The sequence below is a fragment of the Lethenteron reissneri genome, chromosome 47 (genome assembly GCF_015708825.2).
Source record: "Lethenteron reissneri isolate LAM-NWPU_2019-01 chromosome 47, ASM1570882v1, whole genome shotgun sequence".
In the NCBI taxonomy this organism is placed as follows: Eukaryota; Metazoa; Chordata; class Hyperoartia; order Petromyzontiformes; family Petromyzontidae; genus Lethenteron; species Lethenteron reissneri.
Genome location: NC_083825.1, coordinates 4,560,968 through 4,571,746, shown reverse-complemented (window position 1 = coordinate 4,571,746; position 10,779 = coordinate 4,560,968). Strand labels below are relative to the sequence as shown.

General features: G+C 49.4%; 1 protein-coding gene across 1 annotated transcript in view; it reads left to right on the top strand.

Moving 5' to 3' along the window:
- Positions 1–606: 606 nt before the first annotated feature.
- LOC133354382 (SPARC-like) overlaps positions 607–10,779 on the top strand; it is a 19,285-nt gene continuing 9,112 nt past the window's right edge. The window contains exon 1 of the mRNA XM_061571184.1: positions 607–840. Coding sequence (XP_061427168.1) covers positions 784–840 — 57 coding nt within the window. The 5' untranslated portion in view covers positions 607–783. The remainder of the gene's footprint in view (positions 841–10,779) is intronic.

The window sequence follows — 10,779 nt, the reverse complement described above, 5'->3', positions numbered from 1 at the left end:
CCAACCCAGCTTATATATATGCTCCAAGCACGTGTGCTGTTTCATTCAGACGCTGTCGCCTCGACAGACCTGGTTTCACCTGAGGACGGCTGCTTGCGTTGTGGCCGAAACGTCGTGAAAATTATTTTATTATGTTTAAATTTTATTATTTTATTATTTCCTTTCTACGTGACTTTACCGAAAGAACCAAGAAGATGAATCCCTGCAGACCCGAAAGCTTTAAATCGAAACCTCCCGTTTTATTGCCAGGAAGGGTAAAATCCTATTCATATATTGTTGCATCAGTTTGATACTTGGCAAAAACAAAGGTCCCATAGACACCACCCTGTATCTTGTATGCCGGTGATGCTGCCGATGCTGCGTTGGCAGTGGTGCACAAACCACAAATCAACAAATACTCACTCAGCACGTTCCTCAATTTACACCGTTCGGTGGAGTGGTTGGAAGTCCCTGGACCAAAATTCCACGAGAAATGACCTCCCCCCCCCCCCACACCGCCCCCACCCCTTCCCATCCCTGGTCAACCCATCCGCTCCCCCACTCCCTCGTCCACTAATCCCCCCCTCGCTCTCCGCCTCCTCCGCTCTCCTACCCCCCTGCGTGTCCTCTCTTAGAGGCCGAGGCGACGGCCAAGCGAGCGAGCGAGCCAGCGGAGATTTCGAGAGCGAGAGTCGAGCAGGACTGGGGCGCTTGTGCGAGGTCACGTGGGGAGTGAGTGGAAGGAGGTGGTGGACGAGAGTGGAAGGTGAGGGTCGAGGTTTCTGCCGCTGGACGAAGGCGATCATGTCTCCTGCACGCGGTCTACTGCTCGCCTGCCTCCTCTGTCTACACGCGCAATCGGTGAGTCGTCTTGGTGACACTGCCGTTCTGGAAGACTTTGCAGTTTTTTCCTGGGTTTTTCTGTTTGCGCATAGTCACATAGTCACTTTAAGATGTTTTCTTGTTCATGTTTTGGTTTTTTGTTTGTTGCGGTTGCACCCGATTCAAGAGCCGAATGGCTCACAGGGCTATACCAAATAAATGAAACTGAAAACTGAAACCAACCATTTTCAGCAGGATTATAAGACGCACTTTACCCTGTCTGTATTGGAACAGAAACGGCGTGGGTGAGCTTTAAAATCCAGTAAGTGTTTAGGTGCGTGCGTGTGTCTGACCTACGAAGCGGGCGACCCAATTTCGATTCCCGCTCACGTCCAAAACCAGTGACGATTATCTGAACCGGACCAGTGACGATTATCTGAACCGGTCCTGGGCCTCTCGTAGAACGACTCAGCCTCAAATGAGTACCTGGTGCTATGCGAAAACATCGCCACTGGGGAGACAAAGGCGGTCGGTCGTGATGCTGGCCACTCACCCCCTCCTGTAACGTTCCTGCCTTCGTAGGTGCTCGCTAACAGCACTTGCCCCCACAGTCTGTTAAAACGCTATACGGGGGGTCTTTGTCTGTGTGTGTCTGACCAGATTTGAAATTTTGTTGACATTGGGTACAAGTTCGGGGGTTGTGTAATACTTTCCAGTTCATGTTATAATCTGGAGAATACGGTCGTTGTTGGATTAGATCAGAGCAGGGGTGATAGGAAACCGTTTTCTGTATCGTTATCAGCAGCAGCAATGTAATCATGGTCATTACTCCCATGATCAACGCCACCATCACCACCATCACTGTAATTTCCAAGCCCTTCAGTGTAAAATTCAAGCTTCATTATTCAACTACAACCCAGCGTCTCTACTCCGAAGAAGACTTTTGTCTGACACGTGAAATACATCTTCTTACAGGGTACAGATTCTGTGAGAACAAAGGTGATCGGTTACTTAATTTTAGCAACTACCGTATCCTCCTGATTATAACGCGCATCGCAAAGTAACACGCTACCCGCGCAGTTGGCCACGTACGATAAGATTCACCCCTATCTCTTACCTTTAAACACATGTAGGGGAAGGGAATCATATAATCCGGAGAAGACAAAATCGGGCTCAGCTTAATAATTAGTTTTTGTGGAGAGATCCTTTGTTTATGATTTATATATTTCTAAAGTATTATAACTGGCCATGTAACAATCTATTAAAACGCATTATTACGCCCAAAATATATTATTGATCGAGTCGTCGTGTGATTGTTGATCGTTTATACAAGTGACATGCATCAACTTCATCATCATCATCAAATTTCTATTTAAAGCTTTCGTGACTGCAGGGATTCATCTTCTTGGTTCTTTCGGTAAAGTCACGTAGAATGGAAATAATAAAATAATAAAAATTACAACATAATAAAATAATTATTTTTATTTTTTTATTTTTTTATTACCGAAAGAACCAAGAAGATTCATCATCATCATCATCATTGCCAAACCATGCTCAATCTACTGCTGGATGAAGGCCTCCTCCACAAGCCCCCCCCCCCCCCCCCCCTGTCTCGCCACCTCTCACGGACTGTGGTTGGTTTGGCCCGGGCTGTTGAAGGGGGCTGCAACTCGTCTCGATACCCACAACGGGGGGCACCTTGCCTGGTATGAGTGCCGCTGTGACAGCCCAACAACCCACAGGGCTCCCGGGCACCGTGGCATATCGGTGGTGGGATGTGAACCGCCTCGCCTGGTGTGCGGGAGGTCGTGGGCTCAAACCCGACCCTGACACCTGCTGTATATTTGGAGTTTGTGTGTTTTTAAATCCTTTATATTAAGTTCGCTTGCTTGCTTGCTTGCGTGCTTGCTTGCTTGCTTACGACCGTGCAAACCTTTCGGTCGTTTTTTAACCCACTTCCCGTGATCCAATCGAGCTGACATTTTGCACACAGACTCGTTGTGCGAGACAATTCATGTTCGTGAAAAAAAAATTCCGAAATTTTACACTGTTTAGGGAAAACAAATTAAATATTTAATTACCAATTGTTTAATACTGCAGACAATCATCTGACCCATAGGTGGCAGCCATCTCAAGTCAGAGGACGAGAGGACTCTAGCCGCCACGCATATAAAGGATTTAGAGTGAAAAACTTTGTTTTTACGGGTTATACTTATTTTCTCTCCCTGTTGGCGCGTGGATTTTTCTCCGGGTCCTCCGTTGTTTTTTTTACCCTCCACTTTTAGCATCAACGTGTGTTTCGAGTATTTGGCTGCGATGCATTTCCACGCGATAAGCCACTTCGTTGAGCTTTCATTTGTGGCCAAGTCGCTTCTGACAAAGAGCTGTATATCTCACTGAGCCTTATCTGGTAAAATAAAATAAAAAGTTTAGAGTTTTACCAAAGCATTCTCTTCACCAAATCAAGGCGGTGTATCGTGGAGCAAGCCCCATTAAATCACGACCGCAACTCTAATAATACATTAAGATCACATTTAAAGTGGAAAATTTTTGTTTACACAAAATTGCCAATGCAGGGACCCTGATATACAATGCGGCTCGCTTTGGTAAACACTCATTAGGGAGGTATGTGAGTTCATTAGCTCTGATTAGAAAACACCACTGGCTCCTTACATGGCATCGGCGCTGCCAAGACATTTCGCAGAGGAATTACTTTTTTTTTCCTGATGTGGTGGTGGGACACAGTTCCCAAGCAAATTCATTATTTTACGAGAGCCCAGAGTCTTGTGAGAAGGCCCTCGCAAGCAGTGACCTTTTTGCTGCGTTCCCAAAAACAAACATGTATTATAAAACTCCCTATATACGAAATGCAATCGGGCAGCACAAAAAGTTAAAACACAGTAATGACCACCGAGGGAGGTCTCATCGTGAGGTCTTCTTAAGCCACACGATGGCCCCAAGAGTTGGCAGGAGTGAGCCATATGCATTGTGTGCGTCACGTGATGATGATCATGATGATGATGGGGAGCGGTGGTGTAGCGGTTAGCACGCCGCGCTACGAACCTGGCTACCCGGGTTCGATTCCCGCTCACGGGCCAACACCAGTGACGATTACGTGAACCAATCCTGATCCTCCCCTAGGTCGACTCAGCCTCAAATAAGTAGCTGGTGCGATGTGTCAACATTGCCACGAGGGAGACAAAGGCGGCCGGGCGTGGTGCTGGCCACCCCACCCGCTCGTGTGCCGTGCCGGCCTTCATAGGCGCTTGCCCCAACAGTCTGTTAATGATATACGTGGAATCTTGGTTTTTGATGGTGATGATGATAGTTTTCAAGTAATGTTCTGCAACGTTGGCATGTGGGTAGGCTCTGCCCGTCCGTTTGTTCGTTTCTGTAAAAGAGGGGTGAGGAGGGGTGGTGGTTCACGAAGACTCCATCTAATGACCCAGCACGGTGAACCTACGGTCAGAACGCTCCACACACCCCCGTCCGTGACCTACACGGTAAACATCAATCGGTATTTTTGCCACAGCGGTGACCCAACAGGGGGTGGGGCAACATCTCAGCCACGCGCCAAATTCACGACCGGGGGGCGAAAGAGAAACGATTCCTGGGCAAACGCCGAGCAGTTGGCACCGCCGGGGGCCGCGGTTGTCCCCCAAGTGTTTTTGTATTTTTGTTGTTTGCGGCGCAAAGAGCCAAGCCAACATTGGATCTCGGCGGCGCTAATTTGATTCCCCGCCACACGAGGCTGGCCGGCTCCGTTTGCCGCGGTCACACAGCGGTGGCGGTGACCCATCCCCCCCTCTCCGCTCCATCGCTGTGTTGGTTTTTCACGTGCCGCCGCTGCCGCCGACAGCGTTTAACCTGCGTGCGGATCGCGAGTTGATGCCAATGCGGTGGGGGGGGGGGGGGGTGCGATGCTCGGTTTGTGAACCGCGCGGCGCTTCTGAAATGTTGTGAATTCGCGCAACGCCGCGAGCGACGCGCGTGACCCACGGGCTGCGCGCGCGCGCGCGTGCGTGCGTGCGTTTGGGCACCGTGCCGACGTTCATGTGTGCCCCCGACGGCCTGAAATGCTACGTGGTGATGGTGGTGGGGACCTTTCTATACCCCCGCCCCCGCCTCCCTGTTCTCCACTCACTCTCGCTTCTCTCCCTTTCTCTCTTTGCCCTCCCCCCCATGTGAACGCATCTGCCCCGAAGTGAGCTGCCAACCAAAAAAACAAATCGAGGCTATTCATAGACCGCCGTCGTTGTGGCGAACCTGCCAGAAGCAGCGTGGACGGCTGCTGCCTTTTATGTCGGAGCCGCAGAGGGGGTCGATGTGGGGGGTGGGGGGCTCTCGTACAGGAGTAGCAAGCAGGAGGAAAACACCACACGCACACAGAGCGCAACTTCGCAGACAACATTTTTTAAATGATCCCTGCAATAATAATACAAGGGGCGTGGAAATAGCCAGGGAGCAGAGTGATGTGGGTAGAGCGAAGCCAGGGAGCAGAGTGATGTGGGTGGAGTGAAGCTATAGAGTGATGTGGGTGGAGTGAAGCTACAGAGTGATGTGGGTGGAGTGAAGCCACAGAGTGATGTGGGTGGAGTGAAGCCACAGAGTGATGTGGGTGGAGTGAAGCTACAGAGTGATGTGGGTGGAGTGAAGCTACAGAGTGATGTGGGTGGAGTGAAGCCACAGAGTGATGTGGGTGGAGTGAAGCTACAGAGTGATGTGGGTGTCACGGTGTGCAGAGCTTCATTCATCGTGGAAGGTTCTCCAGGAGAATGACAATCTGTATTCATACTGGAGAGGAATCCGATGAGCTACGAAGCTCATTTTGCACAGATGTTCAGTAGGGGCGGTTAAGAACGTTACGAAAACAACCAATACAACAAACACGATACGATTGGATGGGAACAACAATTCTGCAGCGCTGCCCCGGACAGCTCCAGCTGACATGACACCTCCCTGGAGCTGTGCGGGTTGTAGGTTTCAGGTTTCAGTTTCATGTATTAGGTTTCACCCCGTGAGCCATGCGGCCCTTGACTCGGGTGCAACCGCAACAAGCAAAAACACGCACAAGAAACATCTTAAAGTGACTACACGCAACAGAAAAATCCCGATAAAAAACAGCAAAGTCTTCCAGGAACAACACCGTATATCAACGCTGTGTGCAAAAATCCCAGTGGGATGCAAGGTACGAGCCCAGCGCGCGCTGAGGTCAATGTGGACGCGTGTTGAGGTTCCACCGTCCTCTGCATGGAACGGATCGCGATTCTGCGTGTCCAAGAATATGGTCGACGGTTCGGGCATCGGCGTTAGTCATCTCGAGTGTGCGACTGTGAACAGACCGCACGACACGCAACCACGCAGTGTCCGAGACGCAAATATACGAAGGAGACATCAGCAGCAGCGATGATGATGCCACTAACTCCGCTGCCTCCCGACGCGGTGGTCTGGGCCCTGACCACCTGAATGCGAAATTGTAGTTGTGTTGCTCTGCGTCTGCGATCAGCAGCCGTACGTACGACAAGAAGCATAATAAGATTATCATCCTCTTAGGTTGTTGCCGGTAAAGTCACGTAGGTAAAAAAAATACTAAAAGTAATAATAAAATAATAAATCACAACGTTTAGGAGGCAACACAAGTCTCCGTCATCAGATGGGACCGTCACAGCTAGATTTGCTGTATCAAGTGAGGCAGAGATTCCAAGATACAAGTTCTTAAATACAAGTTAAGGAGGGAGGGAGGGGCTTATCTGAATGTGGTGGTCAATGAAAGGAACGTATTGGGAGGGGGGGGGGGCTAAAAGAGAGTGAATGTGGAACTGTTGGTGCACCTGCTGGTGCACATACTAGAAGAGAACGAAAATGCCCATGTTGTTTAACCCAGTGTTGGTTGACAATCAAATACAAAAAGGAGAGTACTGTTAAACGCTGGGGATGTTAACACTCGGTAAAGTAAAATAGTGCCTGTCAAATAATATGGTCCAAAAATGTGTAGTTAAATCGAAAAGATTATCATCGACAGCCATGATCGATCCACTGCTGAATGAAGGCCTCCCCGAAGCAGTTGGAGCATCTGCTTTAACTCCCTGCTCGTGTGGGCGGGTGTCATGTCGAACGCGAGTTCCTAAAGTTGTAGAAATGGCATCGCTTTGGACGAAACCACCACGGCGTCGCCGTCCCAGCTCGGATGAGAGAGTCCGAACCACAGTGGCTAATTGCTTCTAGATTTGAAGCTTTCGTGACTGCAAGGATTCATACTCTTAGTTTTTTCGGTAAAGTCACGTAGGGAAAAAAATTAATTAAATTTATTTTATTTCTATTATTACTTTTATTAATTTTATTTTATTTTTTACCCACGTGACTTTACCGAAAAAACTAAGAGTATATAGTGGCTAATTGGTTGATGCGTACGGCGCCTTGAATCCGTACGGCGTAGGCAGGACGGTTGTTCGCGTCGTTCTATCTGTCTCTCTCTCTGGTCCGCGAGGCGGCTGCGGGATTCTCTCCGCTGTTTATTTTCTGCGCTCGATCAGATTTCAATTTTCACGTTGCCATTCGCTGGACTACCAACAGCTGTCGAAAGCCCGTGCCTCCACACACCAGGGCTACGTGTGGGCCCCCCATACCAACCAAGCTCGTCATGCCCCCTCCATAACTACAATCACTCCATCGCCCCCACCACTATCTCTCTACACACACACCCCTCTCCATTTCACTCCCACCTCTCACTCCTCTCTCCCCATCCACCCCATCTCTCTCACTACCCCTCACTTTCTCCTAACCTCTCCATCCATCCATCCCCGCCCCCGCAATTATCTTCCTACACGACCCTTCCCCGTTCCTCATCTATCCACACATCGATCCCTTGAGCGCCAACTCCGATCGTGGAGGGGTTTTTGCGTTGCTAAAAAGTGACGGAGTGGCCTGCGTCGGTTTCATCGACTTTTTGCGGTCGCATCTTTTGCGTGGCAAAAAGGTCAGGAGGTCGTTGTGACTCACGCCCTGAATGCTGTGGACGCCACCATAACCTGCCCATCGATTCCGTCCATCACGCTCGAGCCCACAGCTGTTGCAAAGCTGACCTCTGAGGTTCATTCATCCATCAGCACCGTCTCGGTTTAGGTCTTCCCCTTGGTCACTGGACTCTGGATGCTACTCCAATGCCCAATTTGGTGACTTCCTCCTCATCCCTCCTCCCTCATCCTTCCTCCATCCTCCCTGCACCACGTGTCCCACCCAGCGGCACCTCCTCTTCATGAGTGTACCTTTAGTTTTACTGTCACATTCTATACCCAACTTGCAAGCTGTTTACCCAATCCTCCGCTATAGCGCCCCCCCACCACCCACTACAAATAAACCACAGTACGTCGCTCATCTCGTCAAGAACCATAAACCATCACGCGAAATCCGGTCATCCTCACAGCGGCTTTTGACTGTCCATCAAACAAAGGCGGCGGTCACCGCATCGCTTTGATGCGCTTCGGCGGCCGTCTGGAACGTTCTTTCTTCAGATAGTAGGAAGCTACTGGATCTGTGCACTTTTGAATCGAGGTTGAAAACCCATTTTGTTTAGAACTGCTTTGTGTGTTCAGTTTGTTGTCCTTCCCACACGCCTCTGATTAGCACGGTCGGCTACGTACGGTGGGAAAGAAGTTCTACATCGGTACATACGTACTTTCAGAACCTCTTCTTCACAATGACATTTAACAACATTTCCCGGCCACATTCCAGTCACAACCTCCAAAATTCTTAGCACTGATAGGTACTAAAAGGGCGGAATTTTATTTTGTACAAAGTAAATTCAGTGCGAACTTGGTGGATTTTAGATGATGATGATGATAATAATAGCATAAATGTTTTTTTTTTTGAAATACAAGGATTTGTTTAATCACATTAAATAATAAAACAACTAATTTTCAACCACGTGTTAGAAAGTTGATGGTCTCAGCCTGGAGACATCAATGACTGCACCAAAACAAACCAAAATCCATAAGCCCATGCATGACGCCACATTTCGTTTTTTGCACTTAACGTGGCCAAATTTCAGCTCTGAGATGTTACCGCCGTGAGTTCTGACCGCCGCGCAACAAACGAGCCATCCCAGAGCGGAGTGTGCGGGAAGTGTGTGGCTGCATTCTGCTGCGTGGAGAATAACAAGGCCACTTAAAAGATGTTGACTGGGTAAATCGTGTGAAGCGTTAACCGCTGTCTGCCACGCGGGGGGGTGGGGGTGGTAGGGGGGGGGGGACAAGCTGAGGGGGGTTAGCTGGGGGGATGCTGGGGGGTGGTGGGCGAAGCACATCCCTGCGATCATTCCCAATGGATTATGTATTTCATGACATTCAGCCGATAGCATAACAGGAATTAAACGAGCGGAGGGGAGGCGAAGGGGGGAAGCTGGGAGGGTGTGGGAAAGAAAGCTGCCTTGTGATGCCACGTGATATCTCGTTACAGCCACACAAACCCTTAGCTGACGCTGTGCCCAGCTGGCTTTCAAATCTCTCGATCCCTTGTAAGCCCCTTTGCCTTGTGTGGACGGTGTGGGTAAAATTAGCGGGACCGACTTCTTGTGCCCATTGCGGTTTTATTAAAATTGTTTTTGCTACTCCGCGTGACATGCTGTGGGGCTATTGCGTGCGTCCGTGCTGTGATGGTTTGCACGGCGTGGACTTGCAGTCAAGAGGTTGCTGACATTGATTCAAACTCCCGGCGCGGAAGTTGTAACAACGGTCCAGATTTCTTAAATCCCCTCCCACTCCCTCGAACCGACGTGATGTTATGATAATAGGGTTTTCCCCTTTCTGGCAATAAAACAGTGTGTTGAGATGTTAAAACACCAAACTGAAACCTTTGCAAGGAATAATTTCACTGCATTACCCACATATACTTGTGGTGAACATGCAAACAAAAAATCATGCTCTGACAGTATGTGCATTGTCTTTGAAACTGATGGGCCACACCAGACAGCTTTCTTTAGAGCCTAGTCTCAAACATTGTTCACTGTCAAACAGTGTTAACTGTTTGAGACTAGGCTCTAAAGAAAGCTGTCTCTGGTGTGAACCAATCAGTTTCACATACGGTCAAAACTACTAATAGTATTTTTATTTTACCAGGTAACGCCCACGGTGCTACACAGATCTGTTTCAGAAGCGGCCTAGCTATAACAAATGATAGATCAACGAAGTGGCCTATCGCGTGGAAATGTACCGCAGCCACATACTCTGAACGCATGCTTTTTTTTGATATGGAGAGAAAAAACCAGAGGACCCGGAGAAAAATCCACACCACCATGGGGAGAACGTGCAATCTCCAAATATACAGCAGCAGGCGTCAGCGTCGGGATCGAACCCATTTCTGCTGTATACCGGGCAAGGAAGTTAACATCTCCTAGCCACCGTGGCACTTATTAGGGATGATTACCGACGGACGGAACCGGTGATGGAATTGCAGCCGGAGCAGGGAATACACCCACGAGCGCAACCACCGCCGAGATGGAGCGATGAAATCAGTTTTGTGAGCCGGAGTGAGATGGGTTGTGGCATCGGATGACGATAGCATGGGGGAGGTTTTCATCTAGCAGTGGATTGACCATGGCCGAAATGATGATGATGATGACAGTAGTTCAATTTGTAACGCGCGCAAATTTGCAGACGTAGTGGCCGCAACTCAGAGGCGCGGAGCCAAGCTCAGAGTCGCTCTAAAGCATGATTGTAGAGGTGAGTTTTTAAGTCTCTCTTGAAGGAGTCGATTGAGGTGATGCTGCGAATGTGCAGAGGGATTACGTTCCAGACTGTTGGGGCTGCTACCGAGAAGCGGCGCATAGACGTGACCATCCTGGATCTTGGTATCAAGAGGAGGTCGTGAGTCGCGCTGCGCAGGCATCTGCCGTGTGCTGAGCTGCAAGTTGTCAATAATGAAGAAAGGTACGGCGGGCAGGCGGATGTAAAGGCATTCTGGCAGAGGCAGGCGGTCTTGTAT